At 49.0% G+C, this 25112-nt stretch overlaps 1 protein-coding gene across 1 annotated transcript in view; it reads left to right on the top strand.

Moving 5' to 3' along the window:
* Positions 1-22523, top strand: part of TOX2 (TOX high mobility group box family member 2) — a 153996-nt gene extending 131473 nt beyond the window's left edge. The window contains exons 5-9 of the mRNA XM_041419295.1: positions 1388-1615; positions 11583-11663; positions 13890-14297; positions 15508-15638; positions 22349-22523. Of these exons, the coding sequence (XP_041275229.1) occupies positions 1388-1615; positions 11583-11663; positions 13890-14297; positions 15508-15638; positions 22349-22385 (885 nt within the window). The 3' untranslated portion in view covers positions 22386-22523. The remainder of the gene's footprint in view (positions 1-1387; positions 1616-11582; positions 11664-13889; positions 14298-15507; positions 15639-22348) is intronic.
* The last annotated feature ends 2589 nt before the right edge of the window (positions 22524-25112 follow it).

Raw genomic sequence — 25112 nt, 5'->3', positions numbered from 1 at the left:
CGAAGTAATTCAACAACCTGTGTAGCTGATGGTAGTGCCTTGAGCTCAGGGCTACAGGTGGAGGGGCTGGTGTCCTGTTTGCCCTCAAGGATGCAGCGATCCAGCAGTGCTTTCATTCTCTGCCATCTGGTGTATTTAGGTTTTCCTTCCCTATGAAATAAGGGTAATGGTGCTTCCCTGTAGTGCAAGCTTCCACTGGCCACAGTTAATGCATTGAGAGCTTTGACGGGTAACCAAGTGTTTTCCAGGGGTCTTTTCCTTTGCACATCCTCCCATGGAGGCTTCTGTGGTCTCCTGCATTCACAGAATCATGGAATATCCTGAGCTGGACCCCCAGGATCACCAGCCCAGCCCCAGCCCTGCCCAGACCCCCCAACAACCCCACCCTGGGCACCCCTGGCAGCGCTGTCCCAGCACTCCTGGAGCTCTGGCAGCCTCGGGGCCGTGCCCATTCCCTGGGGAGCCTGGGCAGTGCCAGCACCTCTGGGGAAGAAACTTCTCCTGCATAGGGCATGCCAAGGGAGACTGATACAGGATCTTCTTTCCATGCTGCCTTCAGTGGAAGCATCCCCATTTCCAGCCTTGCTGTTTCACTCCCCAGCCCATGGCAGCATCCCTTGCTGAGCAGCCACAAAGGCCAGCTCCTGTTCCCTGTGCCCTGCTGCCCTGAGCTCAAACAGCCCCTGGCACTGAGTGTGACACAGCCATTCCTGGTCACCAGCTGTGCCCAGATCAGCTGGAGGAGTGAACAGCACAGGCAAAGCATTTAATTGGTGTGATTAAAATAGTTCAATTCCTGGATAGTTTTCTGGATATGTTAGCAGGATGGAGCAGATTTTGGATGGCTCTGGTGTGATGTTTGATGTGATGCGATGCTGATGTTGCTTGGTCAGTGCTCAGACCCTCCTGGAATGGGGAGATGAGGGAAGTCAGGAGCAGATGCAAAGGGGGCTTAGTGAGGTGGAAATCAGAAACCACGTGGAAGCCAAGTTTGGAAAATTCATGGACTGCTAAAGCAATCTAGCTGGGAAGCAAGGCCTGTGGAGAGCTTCCAGAAAAGGATCAAGGAGTGAGTGAGCTGTGGAGGAGGGTGGGGAAGGAGAGTGACTGAGGACTGGAAAGCTCCAGATTTGGAGCAGGGGCAAAGGGATGAACCCAAGCTAGGAGCTGGTCTGAGAAGAGACACCAAAGCAGGCTCAGACACCCACCAGCAGTCTGTGCAATGATCCAAGAGGCTCCCGGGGGACAAAGAGACCCCCAGGGCTGTTGCCCCCCTCTCCATGCTGGGACATCTCCTTTCCCTTTCCCTCTCTCATCTCCTTGGCTCAGTAGCTGTAGCAGGGGCTGGCATCAGACCTTAGTTAAGCTTCATCTCTTGGTTTTGCAGGCTACTGGAGAGAAAAGACCCTCAACAGACCTGGGTAAAAAGCCCAAAAGCCAAAAGAAGAAGAAGAAGAAGGACCCCAATGAGCCCCAGAAGCCCGTGTCAGCCTATGCCCTGTTTTTCAGGGACACACAAGCAGCCATCAAAGGGCAAAACCCCAATGCCACCTTTGGGGACGTGTCGAAAATCGTGGCATCGATGTGGGACAGCCTGGGAGAAGAACAAAAGCAAGTGAGTTACTGAGTTATTTATTTTTGTCTTTCAGCTGCTGAAATGTGTATTTCCACAGTGCAGGAGTGTTCAGAGCATGGCCAGGGGCTTCCACAGGCTGAAGTGCAGCTAAAAAGCCATTTTTAGGAGCAGTGCTGAAGTGCCCACTGTGCAAAATTGCTGTTGTTGCGTGTGGAAGAGCAAATTTTTATGACAACTAATTATTCTTGATAAGTTCATACTCTGCACAGCCCTCAGTGGCCTTTCCCTGACGTGGGGTTTTACAGCTTGAGATGGGAGATGGGTTTGTATTTGCTTATTGATGTACAAGGAGTGACAGCCAACAGGCTAAACACTATTAACTCCCTGTGCTGCTGGCTTCAAACCCAGCATTCAGACTTTAAAAGCTTCAGAAGGAGATTTCTGAAGTGGCCTCACAGAGGAAACCTTGCTGCCCCAAAGCTGTCAGCCACTTTGCTTCAGGTGGAGATTTCCAGGTTCTGCTTTCCCTCTGTGGCTGCTGCTGAGTCAGTTACAAAAGCCTGTAATTGCTCCTTGCCTATGGAGGGAACCCCAGGGAACTCTTCCCAGAGCAAGGATGGCTGTTGATCAGGCAGAGTGAGATCTGACACGCTGTGTGATGTGTCCTGCACCCAAACAGGCTTTAGCTGGGAGCACTTCTCCTGGAGCCTGGCCACAGCTCCAGCTGGGTGTCCATGGCCAGCACTGGGAGCAGCTTCATCTGGGGAGAGAGCAGCAGGGAGGGAAAAACCCTTTTAACTGGAAGTTCTGCTGGGATAGAGCCTTGATTTCCACCCCACACTGAGTCAGGAGTAAGAGCAGAGGATCTTCAGTGATGAAAGCTCTTTTGCTGCTCCCTTTTCTCCTCTTTGGGTGGATCACTGTAGGATCATGCAGGCAGAAATTCCTCATCTGAAGAGAGGAGGAAGGTCAGGAGGGTGACCCCAGCCCTGGGAAGCTGCAGGATAGGGGCTTGGGTTTTGCTGTTGCTTCAGGTTGTGGGAGGTTCAGGAGTGTGGAAAAGCTTTGTGTCACCTCTTTCTCCTGCCTGCATCCCCCAGCATCTCAGCCTGCCCCTCCTTTACTGCACCTGGCTCCAAACATCACCACAGCTCGGGCACCGAGCCTGGCTCCGAGTGGAGGCACGACCCTGACTCAGCGCAGTGCAAACGCTCAGCTCTTAATTAACAGCAGGGATTAAACCAGCCCGTTTATCTTCCCTGCTAACTCTCCCTCCTCCTGCTCTTTCATGAGCTCGCAGCAGCCTCCCCTCTCTTTACACACGCTGTCTAAGTGGCTCCATTTCTCCCTCTGTAATTGATTTAATTAAGTCATTTGTTCCTTGTCTGAATGCTTAAATATTAACTTCCTGGCTTTGTCTCCAGCTGGATACTCCTCTCCCACAACAGTTACCTCCCTGCCCGGGACTCTGGCTGCAGGGACACGATTTCTCTTTGGCTCTGGGAGCCTGTGGCTGGTTTGTGTGATGTGGCACGTTCACTCTGGAAGTGTCTGGCTGGAGGAGAGTTTATTTAGCCCCTGTTTGCTTTCCTCTGCCAACATCCCTGGTGAAGCTTTTTTTAGATTCATGAGGCAATGCGATGGAAAGGGGAAAAGGAAAAGAACAATTTTAAATGCCTTTAATAAGTGAAAACAAGTGCCTGGGCTGTCCTGTAGGTGTTTCCTGCAGGATGTGGTGCACACATTCCCTGTGACGAAGGCAAGTAGGCATGCCCAGGGCTCTCCTGGCACATCTGGAGAGGGGATGGTGTCCAAGCAGCAAAGCCAGCATCACTGGCAAAATCCTGCTGCAGCCTGGGAGTCCAGCCTGCCACATGGCTGCACCAGCCCATCAGCAGGCAGGATTGTGCTCTGGGAAGGGGTGGAAAAGCTGGAGAAGGGAAGTGTTTCATCAAGGACTCTGCTTTTAGCTTTGTGGACAACAGTGGCTTCATGTCCTCACTGCAGAAAGCAACCTGGGGAAAAGCAGAGGTGGCACAGAAGGCAAGCAAGAGCCAAATCTGGGTATTTTGGCTAAATTTTGACCAAAGTTTTAGTTAGAGAACAGTTCCCCTCTTCCTGGCTTGAGAAGGGGTGTATGTGAGGTGGATGTAGGATCTGCAATGGAGCTGACCCCACACCTGGATCCCCAGAGGTGCAGAGCCAGCCCCAAGGTGTTCTGAAGCAGTTCTTTACCTCCCTGGACCTTCTTTTCAGAGGAGCTTTGCAAACCTTATCCCTCCAGTGGGCCCAGCAGGGGCCCAGTCCTGGGGTGTTTTGGTTCCCACCTTGTGGGAAAGCAGCAGGGAGGGGGTTCCAGGAGAGCTGGTCCATAAACCCAGGGCATTTTGTGATTCCCCCACGTGTGGGAAGCCCCTGACACATTCCTGCTGTGCCTGCCCCAAGTCCATCCATCCCCCAGCTCCATCCTGCACACAGGGAGGGCACAGAGCTGGGGTGGCCCCTGTGCCAGGGCCAAAGGGCTGAGGGAAGCCCAGTGCTGGTGGCTTGTAGCCATGCCAGGCAGGGCAGGGTGGTCCTGTGCCCCCTCCAGAGCCCCAGTCCCTCTCCACAGACACCTCCTGCAGCATTTCTGCTGGCAGCAGCAACGTGCCAGCCCTTTGCCAGGTAGTCCTGGCCAGCGCACAGGGGGTTAATCCTCTGCCATTTGTGCTGCTAATGATTATATGCACTGTAATATCAAAGCTGGAGCTATTTATTTGCCATTGAGCAGGTGCTGCTGCTCCCACAAAGCAAATTTGCTTTCTCCTCCTGATGAAACAAGGAAAATAAAGGTTGCTCACGTCCCATTTCAGATATGGGTTGTTTTTTTTTTCCCTGTGCAGCAGCTGAAAGACAAACACAGAGAGAGAACCAGAATGCATATTATGCAAGAAACCATATAATCTAGCAGCATCTTTGATTTGGCTGCTGCTGTCACAGACATGCATTTCACAGAGAGGCTTTTTTCTCCCCCCTTTCTTTTGTTCTTACTGGTTTATCATTTGTGGCTTTGTCATTTTGTTCCTTCTTCTTCTTCTCTTCTCAGCCTCTTCACAATGAATCTTCATTTTCCCTCTGACACACTTGTATCTAAATTTCCTTATTTCCTGCCTTTTTTTATTTATATCTGTTGCCTGGTGATTTGATCATGCTGTGGAATACAGGATTAGCAATCTCTGTGTCCTTGGGTACTGCTCAAGGACACCTGTTCGGCAAAGCACCATTTTCTTCCCCATTTTAACCCCTTCCAGGGTGGCTGTAGAATAGGAATAAATAACAATACCTTAAATATCCCCAGCGCTGCGTTAGCAGGACGTTGTAATCTTCATTCTTTAACAGCTGGCGTGGCCCTTCCTAAGGAGTTTACACGGGAATCTGAAGAATGTGACTCAAGGAAAAAAAAAAAAAATGAATACATCCTCTTTGAACTTTGCAAATAGTTTAGCAGCTGTTCCTGTAGAGATAGCTCCGACTTTGCTGCAGAGTGAAATGCTAATTCAGCCATTAGCATCCAATGGGTACCTGTCAGAGGAATCCACCCCAGCTCCAGGTCCCAGCTCCAGAATCCCGTGCCTCGGTGGGAGATTTTCCATTAGCAGATCTCAAGCAGTGTTCCCCAGCAAGGTTTAAAAGGGCTGCCTGATTTGACAGAAATTAGAAGAAATCGAGCTCTAGATTGGAGCAAGCTCTGCTAATTCCCGAGGAGGATTTTCCCCTGGCACGGACAGCCCGGTGCCAGCCTGTGCCACCCACAGCCCCTCCTCTGCTTCCACAGGGCCACCAGGCCAGACCTGCTCAAGAGCAGGTGACAGCAGCCCTGGTGGCTGCCCTCCCTCAGGGGCATTTCCTGGGGGTGGTAAACCTGGAGCCTCTCCAGAGAAGTCTCTGGATTCACTCTCCTCTGCCAATTTCTGTTCTTCCCTCTCCGAGCACCTCCCTGTTCCCTGCAGTATTTTGGTGAAGAGGAGGTTGGATTGGAGCCAAGCAATGGTGGAGACCACAGAGGTCAATGCCAAGGTGGCAGCAGCAGGACTCTCTGGAACCAGCTTCTTTTTGTCAGCAAGTCCAGCCACAAAGCCAAAGCACTGGGCAGGTGTTTCCATAGGCCCTGGGAGCTGAGAGCAGAGGAGCCAAGGAGCTCCTAAGCAATCTGCTGGGTGATCCCCAGGCTAACCCGGAGCTTCCCAGCAGAGATTGGGCAAACCCAGCATTTTCAGTTGAGTTTGGGACACAAAGGTACCAGAGATGAGTTCTTGCTTGTGCTTCACCAAGACCAGTTCAGTAATGCTGAGTGACTCCATGGCCAAACACAAAATGGGATTTTCTGACACAAATGTACAGCCTGGAGAACAGCACAGCTCCAGGGATCAAGTCACACTCCAGGAGTAAATTACCCAGCAGAAGAATTGCCTGCTCAGCAGAAAGCAATAGATCACCCACTTAATCAGATCCATCTTCTCATCGAACCTGATCCATCAGCTGCTGACAGGACACTGCAGGGCCTGTGGTGGGACAGGGGCGTCGTGGGCCAGCTGTAAAGCTGTTTTATGGAAGAGCCACCAGAGGGGAGATATCCCATGGGAACAGCCATGCTACAAACTGCCCAGTTCCAGCTTTGTCAGCACCAGAGCTACAGCAGGATGCACTTTCCTCCTGCAACCCCAAAGCCCTGGCAGGGAGGGCTGGAAGGGTCCAGGCAGTTTCCCTGGCCTGGAAGGAGGTTTCATCATCTTCTGGGCATCAAGGAAAGCCATGCACCAGAGAGGGATCAAAGCACCAACTCCAAACAAATCTTTAAGAGAGGTCTGATGGAGAGCAGGATAACGATGGGGAGGATGGGAAAGGTCAGATCTGCTTTTAACAGCTCCACGAGTGCTACTGTCCTTCTTGGAGAGCAAGATCAGAGGTTTGGAAGGTGAATGGTGTGTGGTTTTCATTGGAGGTTCGGGTTTGGGTTTGTCACCCTCCCGTTCCCTTTGGAATCTTCAGTGGATTGTCCTGGGAATAAGCTTGTGCCCTCACATGGAGCGAGGATGACTTCCACCCTATTGTATTTGCAGGGTATCCTGATGAAGGCAGGAATGAATCTGACTCCATGTTCTCAGAAGGCTAATTTATTACTTTATGATAATATATTATATTAAAGAATACTATATTGTACTAAAGAATACAGAAAGGATACTTACTGAATGCTAAAAGATAATAATGAAAACTGCTGACTCTCTCCAGAGTCCCAACACAGCTTGGCCCTGATTGGCCAAAGAGTGAAAACAACTCACAGCAGAACCCAGGGAAACAATCACCTGTGGGTAAGCAATCTCCAAACACATTCCACATGAGCACAACAGAGGATAAGCAAATGAGATAAGAATGGTTTTTCTTTTTCTCTGAGGCTTCTCAGCTTCCCAGGAGAAAAATCCTGGGCAAAGGAAGTTTTCAGAGAATGTGAATGCCACACCCCCCCATGAAGTCAAGGCAATGGAGAGCAGGAACCTCTCAGGGTGCTTACCAATGGCAATTCCTGCTTCGTTGCAGGCTCTTCCATTGTTTCTCCAAAGGAATTGCTTCCCAGCACTGTGTCTCCACCAGGATAAAGCAGGAGCTCTGCTGAAACCATGCACATAGTTCCCACAGGCAGGGTCTTCCCTGGAGGTATCCTCAGGGTTGTTGACCTCAAGACTTACAATCCAGCCACAGCTTTTGTTCTGGAAGTGTAGCTTGGGTTAGTTGGTTTTAATGGTGGGAGGGACAGAATAAGTCTGGCTCAAGAAGGGGATACAGAGGGGGATGCACAGAGCAAAGGAGGATCTGGGAAGGAATAAGGACAATCTGTCCATGTTCCCTATTTACCTTTCCAGTGGCTGTGGTAAGGATGTGTGGAGAGAAAGGGGAATGTGGCAGGGAGGACGTGCTTTGAGACATCTCGTGCATAAGCCATAAATTATAGTGATCTCAAGACATATCTCGCAGGAAATTGTACAATAGTTACAAGAAAAACCCTGCAGACTTACAAGCAGAATAAAAACCAAATTTACACGTGTGGGAGAAGAAAAAAACCAGTCATGGAATCATAGAAAGAAGGGCAAGGAGAGACTTAAGAGGTCAACCAGACCATACTGGTGCCTGAAGTCAGGATCATCTCTACTTAAGCCATTCCTGATGGATGTGTTCCTAATCTGTTCTTAAACCCTCAGTGGTGGAGATTACACATCTCCCCAGGCAATGTCTTCCCGTGCTTAATTATCCTTACTGCTCCCAAGGCTTCCCAGTGCTTACCCAACATTTCCCTTGGTGCAATTTAAGCCTATTTTCCCTCTTTTACTACATGCAAAGGATCACCCCGTGCCTCCTTTGCTACATTGTGGTGGCTCCTCTTGGTCTTCCCCCCCAGCTTTCCTCCTGGAGACCTTTCCTGCGCTTCCCATCTCTCCTCTCCTGAGGTGCTACATTTTTATGAAGCAAAACGCCCCAAACTCCACCTGGGATTGCAGCACAGACCCTCCCACTTGAGGTCAGTGCACCTCTCGATTTTTTGGGGGAGAGTTTGAGTTCTTCCCCTCATTCCCAGGCTTGGGAAGCAGGATTCCTGCTGGAGCAGGAGGGCTGGGATGCAGAGGTTACGGAGAACAGCTCCGGCTGTCACTCAGTGCCTGCGCGACACGGAGCCGCTCGTGGGCGTCAGCGGGGTTTGCAATAATTGTCTTCTCTAATTAACTTGTTATCAAACAAGAACATTTCATTATGGTACAATTACTGGCTGCTTTGCTGAGACACAGAGGTGTCAGGATTACGATCCCGACATATGCTTCTTACAGCTCTGTTTTTTTTGTTTTCATAATCACTAACCATTTTTATTTCCTACCCCCCCCAACCCACCCACTCACTTAATGACTAATGAATCCTCCTGCTAATGAATAAGGAAAATAAATCAGTGGGCATGGCAGGTTAGGAAGAAAAACATGCAAAATGTTTTGAGGATCCTTAAATCTGATAAATTACTTCAAAATTAAAATCCCTGGGAGAAAATGGGATTTAATTAGAACGTACGTGGTTTTGTCAATGTTTAAATTAAAATTTTAAAGGTTATAAATGCTGCACTAGAGCTGGCTTTACACAGAGGATTTGTGAGGAGCTTTGTTCAGATCCCACGTCAGCGTGGTGATTCCCTGGGGACAGGCAGGTCAGTGTCCCTGATGGAGCCCTGTGTGGGTGCAAGGCAGGACTGCAAAATTCCCAACAGGAGACCCTTCGGGATGGTTCCTTACAATGAGGGTGGTGGCACAGGTCACCCAGAGCAGCTGTGGCTGCCCCTGGATCCCTGGCAGTGTCCAAGACCAGGCGGGACAGGGCTTGGAGCAGCCTGGGAGAATGGAAGGTGTCCCTGCCATGGCAGGGGGGGATCAAAACAGTGCCTTCAACCCAAACCATTCTGGAATTCTATGATTAAAACCCAGATAATCCACTGTGAATCTTCCAGAACTTCGAGCTCACCAAAGACACATCGTCGAGCACAGTCCCTGAGCTCACCCCACCGCACCTCCTGGCAGCCCTGGCCCAGGGGGCACAGAGGCTCCTGCTGAGCAATCCCCCTCCCTTCAGCAGAATGAGCCTCTGGCTGCCCCTGCCCAGCCCTGCACCAGACCCCAGCCAGCAGCACACCCCAACACGCGATCTCTGAAAGAGACAAGAACAGATGAAGAGTGGCAGGAAAAAAAAGCGTTTAGCAGAAAAAGCAAGTGATGGGGATGAAGATAGGCACAGACTTTATTGGTTATTTATTTATTTGCATTTAGTTTTAGGAAGTCTCATTTACCTGTCCTCTCACTGTCCAGAAATTGAAGGGTTTGCTCCAGGCAAGTCTTGCCAATAATTGAATTTATCTCTGCATAGGTCTGAATACTTTGTTTTCCCACCATACCAGGGAAAAAAAAAAAAAAAAAAAAGATAAAATCACTCTTATATTTTGCTGTTATAGAGGAAAAATAATTTAAAATGTTCTCCATAGAGCAGCATCCAGCTGTGGCCACTCTTAAACACTGAGATACAGGAATTTCTATTTCATTGCTGTGAGGGTATCAGATACCACATTTAAGAGCATCCACCAGCTCTGCTGCTGAACACAATAAATTCTGTGGTGCTGTGATGGACACAAACCTGTTCCAGTGGAGGATGTCCCTGCCCATGGCAGGGGGATGGAACTGGAGGAGCTTTAAGGTCCCTTCCAACCCAAACCACTCTTTGATTCTATAATAAAAGATGTGGAGATTGTAGAGAAAGGTAATAGCTTTTATTAAGGGAACTGATACTGTTTGAAGAAATAGTTACTTTTCACAGGCAAACTCTTCTTCAGGCTGACATTTTGAAAAGTAATTTTGTTCTGAATGGAGCAAATGTAATATTTCCTGAATGCCATAAAGCCAAAGACAAATGTAGAGAAATGCTCCATTTCAGAAAATTGCCATCTGAGACCTCCAGTGTGTTGAGTCAAAACGTTTCATTACAGGACTCGCTGTGATTTAGCAATGAAAATAAGGCTTTCAATCCATTTTTAATAGAATTTATCTGTACTGATTTTAAACTCACATTCACTTCAACTGCTGGAAGGTTTCTCTCCCTTCAGAGGTCACTGTTGGGAGGGAGTCTGCCACGGCCATGGGAATTTGCGGGGGAAATAAGCTAAATCATAGAATTTTGGGATTGTTTTGGTTGGAAAATACCTTCAGGATCGTCCTGTCCAATTGTCAGCCCAGCACTGCCATGGCCACCACGTCCCCAAGTACCACACCCACAGGTCTTTTATACACCTCCAGGAATGGTGGCTCCACCACTTCCCTGGACAACCTGCTCCAGGGCTGGGCAACCCTTTCCATGAAGAAATTTTTCCCAATATCCAACCCAAATCATCCTGGACAGAGCATGTGCCCACCAGGCTTCAGGGTTTCAACTGCTGAAAGCTGTTGTTGGTTTAAAAGCTGAATTAAACACATGCAAATCTGTTCTAATTGAAATCAACTTTCATTGCATCACTTGAGGAAGGCTTTGGGTTTCCAGTGGAGAACAGGGTTGGTGGGTGTTTTCCCTGGGAGTTCCTGCCTTTATCCTGAAATTTTTACTCCGTTTTAAAATACTCCTCTGTGTAATCCCATGGGGACTCACTGCTGGGGACAGGCTGGATCTCACCATTATTTATTGAAGGTCTTCACCTCCATGTGCAGAACCAGGATCCAGGCAGGAAGGGGACCAGCACTGACATGATCATGAAGCATCTCTCATTATGGGGAAAAATGGAAAAATAAACCATAATTCCCTCTTCCAAATATTTTATTTTGTTTTAGGGAAGTGAACTGTCCTGGTACTTGCTGCCTTCCTGCAAGCTCCAGCTCACCAAGTCATAACATGAGGCAAAAATCTCAGTTTTTGTAAGATCAGAAAGCAGTTCCCAGCTGTCCAGACTGCAGATTTTGAGCTCTAAAGGATTAATATTGGGAAAACTAAGACAAAATAGGGATTATTTAGGAATTCTGGCTGTCTCACGTGTTTTTGGTCATCATCAAAGAATGATCATCATCACAGAATCATAGAATGGATTGAGTTGGAAGGGACTTTAAAGATATTCCTGTATTTGAGGATTTGGGCTTTTGTCTTGCTCTTCCAAGAGCCTGGATCACTCTTTACTCTGCTTCCTGTTGGGAAGGGATTTCACTGTGCTCACCTTATAAAATCAGACTGTATCTCTTACAAATACCTGTCTAAACACACAGACCACTCTGACCAGGGGTCCCAGCATGGTCCAATCCAGGGGCTTCATTTTCTTGGTTTGGTGTAAATTCCCCTGCAGCAGAACTGAGTTTTTCATGCACGCAGCCCCACTGAAGGGGGTTCCCACTGTGCAGGTGGGGTGCAGCCAAGCCCAGCAGCCCCCTGTTCCCTCTCCTAATGATTTTCCATCCCTTGGTCCTTTCAGGCGTACAAGAGGAAAACAGAAGCTGCCAAGAAGGAGTACCTGAAAGCCCTGGCTGCGTACCGGGCCAGCCTCGTCTCCAAGGTACAGCCATGCTCACAGACAGGTTACAACCCACAGGAGCCTCCAGGGGGGAGCACATTTATCAGAAATGCTGTGTAATTGTGGTATCAGAGCTGATACCAGCATTAGCACCTTCCCAAAGGGCTGAAAGAGGGGCTCTGTGGCACAGTAAGGGCAGGAGCTGGGCTGTCATCTGCCTTTTGAGCCCTGCAGTGAGACCCCACTTTGGATGGGTTCAGCACAGGGGGGTTTCATCAGTGTCCCTGTGTGGGGTGAAGGGGTCCCTGCTGCTTGTCCCCACTGTTCCTTGCCTGCTTTTGGGGTGTGAGTGCCGCAAAGGGGTCAGGAGGACAAGGTGACACCAGGGACTGGCCCAGGGAAGGTGACACCCAGCACTGGGCTCACTGGTGCCAGCACCCTGCTGCACCCTGCTCCATGCACTTGGGCTGTCCCACCTGCTCAAGACCCCAGGTGTTGCTTCTCCTGTGCATGCTCAGCCTAGACCAGAATTTTACAGAGTTTTAGGGAGTTTTTGGGAGTTTCATGGAGCTTATAAACCCCATAGTTATGGGTTGATGAGACGTAGGCACTTGGGTGCTTACCACACTGCAGCCAGGCCAACCCCAGAGAGCCCATTCCAGTGCCTAACAGTGGCATGTCAGGGCATTTCAGGCTCAGACAGGAGCTCCCAGTGCTGCAAGACCACGCTGGGGAGCAATGCTGGGCCCAGTCTCCTAGATGTGGATGCCCATCCCAAGGGACCTCACAGCTTGCCCTCCTCCACTCCAGAGAGGGGACACAGCATTTGCTGCCTGGGAGTTTGGGGGGCTCCTGTGGAGCACAAAATCTTCCTGGCTCAGGGGTAAGGCTGCCCTTAGGTAGTGAGTGGGTACTACACCACATCCTCAGAGCCTAATCATCACATTCAGCTGCCTTGGGAAATAAAGTGATCTCCCAAAGCACCCGTCACCTGCAGCATCCGTGTGGTGATGGTGAGCTGGAAAGGCTCAGAGCCCCTGTGGAGACCAGGAGCTGCCAACTTCTGAACAGAACAGCAGCAAGGACAGAAAAAGGGGATGGGAAGGGCTTGTTGAAGATCTAAAACTCTTGTTGTGTCCTCTGGAAGCCTCTGAGGGTCTTGACTTGTACGTGCCTCTCAGGAGTGTAGGCCAGGAGTCGTAGAAGGCGTGGGAGTCATGGAGGCATGTGGTCTATAGCTTTGGTTTTTTCACAATTTCTCCAATTGCTCTTCTGCAGAACTTTGTTTTGAGCAAAGCAGCACAGTGCGGTCCTGACTTCTGAGTGAGAAAGGATCAGGACTATCATCACAGGGCCCATCACAGGGGGCCTCATTGTCCAGAAAATTTCCCCTTGTCCTTCTCTCCTTCCAGCCAAAATGATGCCATGACTGTCCCATGCATTATAGACCCACCAGGGCTGCTGGGATGCACAGGATGTGGAAAGCAGAGGGTTTATAGATCCATCTGTACTCTGCTGGAAGCAGGAGGAGTTTGTCAGCCACCCACAGCAGTGAGCTGCTGGTGGGCAGTTTGCCTCTGCACTGGTTTGATGCCTTGTGAGGGCTCACCTAGAGCAGAGACTGGACAGAGCTAAAGAATAAAGCAGGGATTTATTAAAAGGCCTCCATGGATCCACCTTGGGCAGCACAAGAGCCCAGCCAGGGCTGCACCCAAGATGAACCAAAATGGTCCCAAAATGCACGAGCGCTCACGGGGTCTCTCCCTGTGATCAGCTCTGCTCCATTTGCAGATTGGAGTTCATTGTCCCATTACAGCTCCAGCCCCTGCAGTCCCATCCCACTTGTTTTTCTCTCTTCAGCCCACGGTGTTTGTGCTCTTGGGGCTGAGATTTGGATCATTTGTCCTTGGTCCCCAGCTAGAGCAGGAATTGTTTTGTCTCCCTGCTCTGTGCAGAGAGCTCACCATCCCCTGATATGAAGTTCAGAACTACACACTAAAGCAGCACAGAATGTGAAAAATATAAAAGCTAAAACCTGAGGCATCAGATTCATTCCCCCTGATGCTCCAGGCTCTGCCAAAGGCACAGTTGAGTTACGGGGCTATAGTTTTCCAGCTATGGATGCTGCACCCCGGCTGTGGGCACCCTGGCAGGTGGGAGAGGAGCAGGATCCCATGGGGAGCTCATCTGCACTGATGGATATCTCGGGATGCATATCGATGTTTCCTCTTTCCCTTCCTCACCACCTCCCATTCTGTTTCCCCACAGAGCTCTGCCGACCAGGGGGAGACGAAAAGCACCCAGAGCAACCCTCCCTCCAAGATGATCCCCCCCAAGCAGCCCATGTACCCCATGCCTCCGCAGGCATCCTCTCCCTACCCCGGCCTGGGCTCCTTCCTGTCCCCGTCGGAGCTGCAGAGCTACCGCGGCCACCCCCACGCGGGGCTGTCCCGGACCCTGCCCTCCAAGCCCCTGCTGCCCAGCATCAGTGCCTCCCCCCCGCCCTCCTTCCAGATCAGCCCCCCGCTCCACCAGCAGCTGTCCTTGCACCACCCGCAGAGCTCGCTGCTGCCCCAGCCCCTCAGCATGCAGCAGGTCCCCCAGCAGCCCCTCCTGTCCCCCCCCATGGCACTACAGGTACAGCCCCCCATGAACGCCTCGCCTCCCGGCCAGCAGGTCAGTGCTCGGGGCTCGCTGGGGCTGGGCTGTTGTCACCAAGGGAGGGAATGAGCACCAGGACGGGCTGAGGGAGCTGGGAAGGGGCTCAGCCTGGAGAAAAGGAGGCTCAGGGGGGACCTTGTGGCTCTGCACAGCTCCTGATAGGAGGGGACAGCGCCAGGCTGTGCTGTGCTCGCAGAGAACAGGGACAGCGCAAGAAGAAATGGCCTCGAGTTGTGCCAGAGAATGCTTAGATTGAAAATTAAACAAAATGTCTTTGCTGAAAGGGTTATCAGGCAGTGGAACAGCTCCCAGAGAAGTGGTGGAATCACCATTCCTGGAAGCATTCAAAAAAAGTGTAGATGTGGCACCTGGGGACAGGGTTTAGTGGTGGGGTGGCAGTGCTGGGTTAATGGCTGCACTCGATGATCTTGGAGGTCTTCTGCAACCTGAATGATCCTGACTTCTCCTGCACAGGGGTTGGCTTTAGCTCCGCACAGCCAAAGTGGCTTCTGTAATTTGGTGAGAGCATTACAGGGGATCCTCACACTCACTCATTGGGGTAGGAGCTGTTGCTGAGGGCAGCATTTTGTGAAACTTCATTCCACGTGGTTTGTGAATAAAATATAAAAATTTTAAAAATACCCCCCATTGCCCTAATTTGGTATTTTGGAAAAAATCGTGTTCTTTGCCAGGTAACTATCATGAATCTGGTTTATATACATTGCCTAATAGATATAAATTTAATTCAACCCACCCCAGAAAATGGGGAAAACTGATCAGCTTTCGGCTGGAGCAGCCCCTCAGTGTCCTTGCAGAACTGCAGTGGTGGCAGCTCGTGGGGACAGTGTTGCTTGTGTGGCTGTCCCTTGTTCCTGCGCACTGGGGTGGGGAACTCAGCACTGCACAGGAGTTGGGCTGCACTGGACACTGCTTTGGTGACCAGACTACAAAAAACCCAAAGGCTTTTGTGGCTGTGTGCCCTCCACAGCCATTGCCAACCCCAAGGAGGAGAGTCCTGACAAAAAGAGCAGGGAAAGGGATGTCAGATGTCCTGCTGCATTGACACCAGGCTTGGACCTCCCTCTGTCCCTGGGGCTCCTCCTGTGCTCTGAACTGACAGGTTTTGGAGACAATGCCTGTAAATGTGATTATGCACTATAATTAAATCTGAGGTTCTCCTGCTTTGTATGCCCCTGTAACCGTCCTTTTCCTCTCCACCCTGCAGGACTTCTCCCATATTTCGTCTGAGTTTCAGAACAGTGTTGGACCCCGTTCTCCTGGTGCATCAAACCCCCCAGGAAGCACTGAGTGGGACAACGACTACCCCAGCAGGGAGTGTGGGGTCAACCACTGCAGGCCAGTAGACAAAGCAGCTCATTGCTAGTGCACATGGGCTGTGACAGTGCCCAGCAGCTCGCTGCTGCCCTGAAATGTATGGCCAGGTGTGCTCAGGGAAGCTCAAGACTCCCTGATCTCTGTAGGCTCACTGAAGTGATGCTATGGAAGCAGGTAGCTTAAAAATCATGGATAAATTCTTCATTGGACATGAAAATATGGGGTTTTTTTTTTTCTTTTTTTTATTTATTTCCATTCCATGGAAGGGTTAGACACATTTTTTTCTGGAGCAGTCCCGCCAGCAGAGTTCCTGGAGGTCTGAAAGCAGCCATGTCCATAAGGCCAGGCCTCAATGTGGCCTTCCAGTGGTTAAGGAGTCTTATTAAAAAGTTGGAGAGCAACTAATTGCAAAGGCAGATAGTTATAGGACAAGTTTTTTAAACTGAAAGAGAAGAAATTTAGATCATATGTGAGGACGACATTCTTCCCTATGAGGGTGCTGAGGCCCTGGCACAGGGTGCCCAGAGCAGCTGTGGCTGCCCCTGGATCCCTGGCAGTGCCCAAGGCCAGACTGGACAGGGCTTGGAGCAGCCTGGGATAGTGGAAGGTGTCGCTGCCATGGCAGGGGGTGGATTGAGATGGGTTTTATGTCCCCTTCCAACCTAGATTATTCTGTGGTTCTGTGATAAGCAATGTTCTCTGTTCCTAAAGCAATTGCTCTTATCACTGAGGCCACAACCTCCCGTAATTGTCTCTACCAGCAGGACCCTCACCATTCCTGGGGTTGGTGTACAAATCCTCAGTCCTCCCAAGAGCCACACAATGCTCCATCCCCCTGCACCATGCAGAAAAGCCCTACTGACATCTGCACACATCTTCCCCTTGTGCCCTACAAGCTCTGACATCAATGTGCCAGCATGAAGGTCCCTTTAATGCTGCTTGAAATCCCCAGTAAATGAAAACATCAGGGTAGTCTTAAAGCAGGGGAGCAGGGAGTGTGTGGAAGCCATTTCCAGCCTCTGCCCAGCCCACTGCTCTTGGCTCAGCTCTGATGGTTTGGAGGCTCTGTTGTGCTCTCTAGAACATTCCTGGGGTTCTCTGTGGGAGCGGGCTGGGAAGGAGGCTGGATATGTTGGGGTATTGATTTCCTTCAAGTGCTGGAACACGTTGCTTTCACCAGAAATAATAAGCAGCTCCCAGGCTTTTCAGAGCATGGCTCCTGTGTGTGCCAGCAGAGCACTCACAACTGCTGGGCTGGACACAACGTGTACAGACATTTATTTCTTCCAGAGCAATAAATAACTGCCTGACCCATTAGAATATCCCTGCTGTCTGCCTGCCCCAGGGGCTCAGGGACATGGATAGGTCTGACCTTTGCATGCTCCTTCCTCAAGTCTCTGCAGACAGCCTGGAAGAAGGAGCATGACCAGGACCTGATTGTAAAAGTCACTTCACATGTCAGGGGCAAAATGCTGGAGGTGCTTGGGGGGCTGTGGCACATGGATCCCAATTTGCAGAGATTGGGCAGATCCCAGGAATTAATTCTCCTAGAAATAAGCATCACTTCTTAAGAGATCAGCTGGGAATACATTTTATTCCCTCTGCAAATTCCACTGCCTGTGTCCCATATAGAAAGCCCAAGGCACTCCAGAAACAGGTGAAATGTTCCTATAGCAGTGGGGACTGAGTTCTGTGTTGCCAAAACAAGCTCTGTGACATCTGGCTGGAGTGCCACACTGTAAGCAGAGGGCCCATGCAATTCATGATCAAAGCTCATGCATTTCATGCCTTTGTCACAGCAGAAATATCAAATTTCATGGGTTTATCGCAGCTTCCTGGAAAAAAAAAAAAAAAAAAAAAAAAAAGTCATTCTAAAACCAGACAGATTATGCAGAGACTTCCAGATAATTATTAGATAATAGCAAGGAGCTCAGATGGCTAGAGATCAGTCCTGCAGAAAGTGCTTAGTGCACTGAAAATGTCATAGTGTCTGCTGAGGAAGGAGCCATCTCCTGTGACTAAAGGCAGCCAGTGCCCAAAGCTGGATTGTTCTCATTTATTGTAAAGCCTGGTGTGCCAGCCGTGCCCTCACCTCCTGCTTCTGCTGCCCTGGGATTTGCAGCCTCAGTTTCCCCTCTGCATCACCTGGAGCAGTCCCAGACAGCTGCAGCTCCCTGTGCCTCAAGGTTGCTCACCCAGAAAAAGGTGAGAAAGGTCAGCCAAGAAAAGAGATGATCTGGATCTCCTCACCCAGGTCAAAGAATGATGGGGCAAGGGGGAATGGCTTCCCATTGCCAGGGCAGGGTTAGATAGGATATTGGGAAAAATTTTTCCCTGTGAAGGTGGGCAGGCCCTGGCACAGGGTGCCCAGAGCAGCTGGGGCTGCCCCTGGATCCCTGGCAGAGCCCAAGGCCAGGTTGGACAGGGCTTGGAGCAGCCTGGGACAGTGGAAGGTATCCCTGGGAACAAGATGAGCTTTAAGGCCCATTCCCATCCAGTCCACTCTAGGATTCCATGATCTCCCTGACTCTTCTCTTTTCTCCAGTGCACTTTGCACTAATTTCCAAGTGACCTTCTATTGTAAGTGCAGGCAACCCCTGTGGCAGGGAGGAATGATGAGGAGAACCCCATCTTATCAGAAGGCTAATTTATTACTTTACTATACTGTATTATATTAAAGAATACAGAAATGATACTTACAGAATGCTAAAACATAATAATGAAAACTGGTGACTCTCTCCAGAGTCCCGACACAGCTTGGCCCTGATTGGCCAAAGAGTGAAAACAACTCACAGCAGAACCCAGTGAAACAATCACCTGTGGGTAAACAATCCCCAAACACATTCCACATGTGAGCAAAACACAGGAGAAGCAAATGAGATAAGAATTGTTTTCCTTTTCTCTGAGGACTATCTTGATGCCTTTCAGCTTCCCAGGAGAAAAACTCTGGGCGAAGGAATTTTTTCAGAGAATGTGAATGCCACAACCTTCAAAGTTGTCATTGGGCTCCTCCACAGCTTTTCATTAGCTGGGTGGGTCCAACCCTCAACAGATCTTGGGCACAGCAGTGATAAAGGGATGTTGGCTCCGTGGGTTTGGTCCATCAGTGCTGCCCTAGGTATATTTGGGAAGTCTCTGGACCATGCAATGGCCCATTTCAACCTCAGAAGTGCATTCAGCTTAATTGCAATTAAAGCAGCACTGCCAGGAGCAAAACCTGGCTGGAAAGAGAAGGGATTTTTCCTTGATGGGATGTGACTCAGCTGCAGAGCCCCAGATTCCTGGAAGAGAGGATCATCCCAACCTCCCCAGCACACAGACAGCCCTGTTGGGTTATGAATTTTATTTCATGTCTAACCTTGATATTTCTTTAGCTTCCAACATCTGTTGGCACTGGGTTAGCTGGGGTAAAACCTCCCAAGCCTCGTTTTCTTTTGTGTTTGTCATCCAGACAACTTCTGAAAAACTGACAAGGTTGTCTTTCTCTCTGTCCTTCTCTATCTAATAAGCGAACTGCTGTAGGGATTTTTGTTTCCCAGCCTATCCTTGCTAGTTAAAATGCCATCAAATGACACTTCTTCCCTCATGCCCTGCAAATTCTGGGATCCTGTGAGCAGACACTCCTTAATTCACAACTCAGCCATGCTGGAGAGAGAGTTTAAATGATTCTTACCTCCTGCTTTCCCTGTTCTTAATGACTTTTGCTTACTGACTTCCATCCAATTTTCCTGGCTCTTTCTGGGCTGAAGCCCAAGCTGTCCTAGATTGTGAGCAAAGACATGGGGAGCATTTCTCAGCTCCTGCTTGGTGTTTGACTATCACTTCCCACAAGCGACTGCAGCACACAATTTCAATGCTTTTTTGCCACCACATCACAAACTCCTTTCCTAGTCCCCTGTCTCCCTCACCTGACAGCCTGATTCTGGCACTTGCTCTTTCCCAGGCACTGAATTCCTCTGCTTCACAGTGATTTTCTCCAAGGGAGCTGCCTCACCTCCACCAGGGGTGCAGCTTAGTTTACAATCTCGTGCAAACCTTTCTTAATCCCTAATTCAATTTTAACTCCTCAAAGCACCTCCCTTGTTTTTTCTGCCTTGGTTTCTGATTACAAATCTCTCCAAAAACTTTCTCCAGGGGTTGTGTCCTTTCCACCCTAAACATTCTATGATTTACCTTTGTCTCCTCACATTTAAGTATTTTTCAAATAACACTGAACTGGATTCATCTGTGTCCTTCCTCTTATTTTAAGGCATGGATTACGTTCTTTTTGTCATCCTTTAGCAATTTTTCCCCCCTCTTCCCACTCCCATTTAGGCTAAAAGATGGGGCACTGTCCATTACACCCTGTCCAGGCACAAAAACCCATGTACAGCCACTAGATCCAGACATTTATAACCTCCCTAATTCCTTCCAACAATGAACTGATCCTCTCCAAAGGGGGGAATTTTCCAAATCAGGAGCTAAATGAGCAAATATTATAAAAAGGCAAAGATAACCCATCACAACTGCACTTAGTTTGGATTCAATTATTTATGGTAATACTTTGTAATGAACTGGGAAATGCTCTGTAGCGTGCTGTGTAAAATTAATGAAGTTTTAGGACTGGAATACCTTGCTGCTGCTCAGTGGCATTAAATCTTTTCTGAGTGCAGGAGGGAAGACTCTGCATTTTAAATGCAGATTATAAAATGTGGAGATTAGCAGAAGGTGGGCTCTTGACTCTACCAGAAGACAGCTCTATCAACACCAGCCCTGCTCTGCTGCCTGCCCCTTCCCTATTATTCCAGTCACAAACACACCTACACCAGAACCTTCCAAGACTTTTAACTTTAACTTTTAACACTTTTTAAAGCCAAGTTGTCTTTATGGAGCTGCTGATGTTTCCACTGTGCATGTGCAGGTGATAAACCCATTGAAAATCCTGAATTTCACAGCAAAACCCCCACAGATCATCAGCCAGGGAAGAGGGACTTCAGCCACTTCTCTCCCTACTATGTCCCAAAAAAAAAAAGTGTGTCTGGGCTCCCTCTTTGGACTCTCCTTATGTAGTGTGAGAATGAGCACATTTGATCCAAAATTAACTTTCTAAACCTCCTTGGCTCAGCCTCAGGTGTGGTGAAGTAGGGGATGGTGGCCCTGGGGCTGATCCCAGGCAGAGCATTCCAGCATCCTGCTGGTGGGATCTGCAGGGACCCCCAGAGCTGGCCCTGCCCTGCAGCCCCACCAAGCCACAGGAAGGAACTGATGTTGTAGCCCTTATAGCTGAAATTCAGGAAGAAATAAAATTGCATCCAACTCTCAGGAGGACCTTCTCAATCTCTACAACTGCAGCCTGAAATTTAGGGTTGGAGTTAGGGTTACCGCCTAGGGTTAGGGTTAGGTCAGGGCTACCCACTGATAGGGGATGTAGCCAGGTGAGGGGTTGGGCTCTTCTCCCAGGTAACAAGGGACAGGACAAGATGAAACAGCCTCAAGTTGCACCAGGGGAGGTTTAGATTGGGTATTTGGAACAAAATTTGTGCAGGGAAAGGGTGGTCAACCATTGGAAGAGCTGCCCAGGGCAGTAGTGGAGACAACATCCCTGGGGGGCTTCAAAAGCCACGTGGATGTGACACCTGGGGACATGATTTGGCAGTGCTGGGAGAGTGGCTGGACTTGATCTTAGAGGGGTTTTCCAACCTGAAGGATCCTGCTGTGGTCCCTCTGTGCAGCCCACCCTGTGTTTTGTGCCCTTGATGCCTTTTCCGACCTGTAAATGAAACAACACACACTTTTCAGATGATATTAGTACAGGAGGTGATATGAAAGCTGGTCTTTGTTGGAGGTCTTCGGGGCAGTTATGGAAAAATGTCCACAAAAGCTCAGCCCCACGGGGGTGCAGGCAGTTTTATAAGTTTGGTAAATTAGCATCATTGACAAGAAGCACCAATTAGGAGCACAAGCAGTGACACAATTCCCATCCTGGGTAAATCCCCTTCTAAGTCTTCCCCCCTCACATGGGTCTGGTACTTTGTTGGTGAAAATATGTCTGAAGAGCTGCTTTTCCACCTTGGTTGCCAGGGAGAACGAAGATAGGACAGAGGCTATGAAATATTGTTTGCCTTTCTGCCTAGGGAAGGGGCATGGAAAACTACAGGGAAAACTAGCCACTAATACAACAGGTTACAAATACATGTGTAAAGAATACAGAGAACATATTGATGCCTTGGACTGGCTACCTAGAACAGAGGCTAGACAGAATTAAAGGAATAAAGTAGGCATTTATTGAAAGGCCTTCAAAGGATACACCTTGGGCAGAGGCTACAACCAAAATAGATAAAAGTCACGAGTTTTTCAGACAGATATAATTTGGCCTAATAGCATATCAGGGGTTAATTGTCCAATTACAGCTTCAGGTAATGAAGTCACATTCCCCAGTTTGCTCCCCACAGTTCACTTTTGTTTGTACTTTTTGGGCCTGAGGCTGCAAGGATGCCCTTGGTTCCCATCTGGAAAAGGATTGTTCTGTCTGACCAAAATGTGAAGAGAGCTTAGAGTGTCAACTCTATGTGGAGTTCAGAGTTATACACTAATGCAGGATCTGGAAAATAAAAAAGCTAAAAACTTAAGGCATCAATATGAAAGCAAAAAAGGTAAAAACCAAAACAGCATCACCCTAGAAGCCACGACGTGGCGCAAAGCGTGTGCCAGCCCCTTCCCTGCTGTCTCACTGCCTCTGCTTTCTCTTACAGCATGCTGCCAAGGGACAAGGCACTCTACCTCACCTAAGGCTCAGCACCCCTTCGGGAGGAGGCTCAGACGAAGGACACTTGAGAGGGTCAATCCTACAGCCCCGCGGGAGGCGCGCGCGGGCGGGACGGGCGCGGCGGCTGCCACCGCGCCTCGGCGCTGGCTTCGTTTCCAGGCTCTAAGAGCAGTTTTCTTTGTTTTCCTTTTCTTTTTGAACTCTAAAAAAAAAAAAATAAGTCTACTTTCTGTGGAAGTCCCCCTCCCCCCCACTCCAAAAATAAAAATAAATACCCCACCTCGTAAATCGCAAGGAACAAAAAAATAAATAAAGAGAGAAAATTCAAATAAAAATAATAAAATAAGTGCAAAACCAACAAAAAAAATGAAGTTAAACTAAGGACACCGTTTTTCTGCTTGCCATCAGCTTAGCTATGGACTATTTTCCTAGTGAACTGCTTTTAGACGCAGCATAAACCCAGGTCTGGTGTCCTGCAGCATTAGGCCAGCTCAGTAGGAGGATGCACTCTTTTGACTTGCTAACAGCACTAAACTTTGTGCAAGAAAATGTGAAGTTTGTGTGAATATTGTAAATGCAAAGGCCTTGGATGGTCTGGCGAAAAAAAAATTACAAAAATAAATAAAAACTATTGCTAGGTAGGTGGGGGAGAGAGCAGAAGGCAAACTACGAGAGGACAAATGTGAAAGAGATCATGAAAATATAATTTGTTGGATAGTTGTAAGTAGTTTACTAAGTGTTTTAGAGCTGTGCTAAAGACATCTTTAAGATTTTTTTGTGAAAGAAATTAGTAGTTTACTTTATAGTAAAAGCATTTTATATTAATTGTAGCACATTTTTTAGTTATACATAGAAGGGAGATGTGTATAAAAAAACAACAAAAAAAGCCTGCCAAACTTGTTTCTATTATTTGTACAGCAAGAAATGGACAATTTATATCCATGTTGTATGGCATTATTATTTTTTTCTGGCCATATGTCCATCTATTTAAAAAATTGCTGACAATGATTTTTGTCTATTTATGAAAAATTAGAGAGCATAATTACAGTTTCTCATAAGGTGCATTTTTGGGGTTTTTTTTAATTTTTTATTTTGTTTGAGGGCGCTGCTTTGGCAGCACCTGGCACATTCGGTTCACAATGCTTATCTTACCTTTCTTTATAATAAAACGTATGAAAAGTAGAGCTGAAGCAGTCTCTCCTTTTTCTGGGGGACGTCCTGGATGTGGCCTCTGCCTTGTCCTCCTCAGCTTTCCAACCCGCTCTCCTCTCCCACCACATCCTCACCTGCCCCACCCTCTTCTCACTCTGCAATATCAAAGCAATTAATTTCATAATAAATACGCAATGATTAAAACAAGGAGGGAAAATGGAATATTATAAAAACCTTCCTGGAGTTATCACGGTGAGGAGACAGGATTTCCTCCAGGGAGAGCTTCTGAGATGTTAATTCTTTTTGTGTGTGGCAGGTCAGTGGCCCTGAGACTGTGAAATCGCAGGGAGGAGATTTCCAGCCCTGGGAGAAGGTCTGGAAGGGATCATCACAGGAGGTTTTGCTGCCACCAGGTGCCTGTGGTTTGTCCCCTCTGAAGGAAGGTGACACCCATGATGTCCATCCCCCTGCAGCCCAGCAGGCAACCCCAGCTCTGTCACCTTTGGGTGACTGTGGCCGTGGGTTTGGAGCCTTTGGAGGCCTCCACGGAGGAGGTTCATGGAGCAGCAGTGCAGGGAGCCACTGAAAGGTGACCTTGCCAGTTTAGAGGCACCTGTGCAAAGCAATAACCACATTTTGACAACTTTCTGGCCACCTCCCTACATTTCTGCAGGGCTGCCTCTGCTTCTCTCCAAGGGCTGGTGGCTGCTGTGGGGCACCACGGAGGGCACAGTGACCCATCCCCAGCCTGGGGCATGTGGAGCCATCTGGGGAATGGAGGGCAGTTGGCTATTAGAGAGCCCAGAGCATTAATGAGAAATTGTGGGGTTTTCCAAACCACTTTAATCCCTGCTAATCTCTAAATTTGCATGATGGCAGCTGTGCTTAAATGGTATTCCAGCTGTTGGCTAATTGTCACGGAGCTGGAATTGCTCCAGGGAAGTGTCTGGGAGCTGAGCCTGCCATCTACCATCACAGCTGGCTCAGAGAGTCACAGAGAGGTTTGGGTTGGAAAAGGACTTAACACCCATCTCAATCCACCCCCTGCCATGGCAGGGATACCTTCCACTGTCCCAGGTGCTCCAAGCCCTGTCCATCCTGGCCTGGGACACTGCCAGGGATCCAGGGGCAGCCCCAGCTGCTCTGGGCTCCCTGTGCCAGGGCCTGCCCGCCCTCACAAGGAAAAAAATCCTTCCCAATATCCAACCTAAATTTCTTCTCCTTCAGTTTAAATCCATTCCCATTTCTCCTGACACTATCTGCCGTTCCAATTAGCTGCTCTCCATTTTTACCTGCCTCTTCAAGTGCTGAAAGGACACATCCAGTTCAGCAAAGGAGTTCAGCGCAGCCCGGAGGGCCGGGACCTGGGGCCCCGGGCCAGGCAGGGCTGGTGTGGCTGGGGGAGCTTCCCCCTGCTCTGAACCCTTGGTCTGTTATTAACAGCAGAGGAAAATTCAGTAGCCGGGTCTCAAGAAGCCTCAGGGCAGGGTGAGCTCTCCCTGAATCCTGCCTGTGTGCCTAACCTCCCTTTAAAAACCTTTAAATTCCAGGCCGATAACCTAAATCTCTCTCCCTACAAAGCAAATCCCTTGCTTTTG

Source organism: Onychostruthus taczanowskii, unplaced genomic scaffold, assembly GCF_017590055.1.
Source record: "Onychostruthus taczanowskii isolate IOZ18803 unplaced genomic scaffold, ASM1759005v1 scaffold60, whole genome shotgun sequence".
NCBI lineage: Eukaryota > Metazoa > Chordata > Aves > Passeriformes > Passeridae > Onychostruthus > Onychostruthus taczanowskii.
The sequence above is the reverse complement of the archived record's forward strand: the minus strand, read 5'-3'. Positions and strand labels throughout refer to the sequence as shown.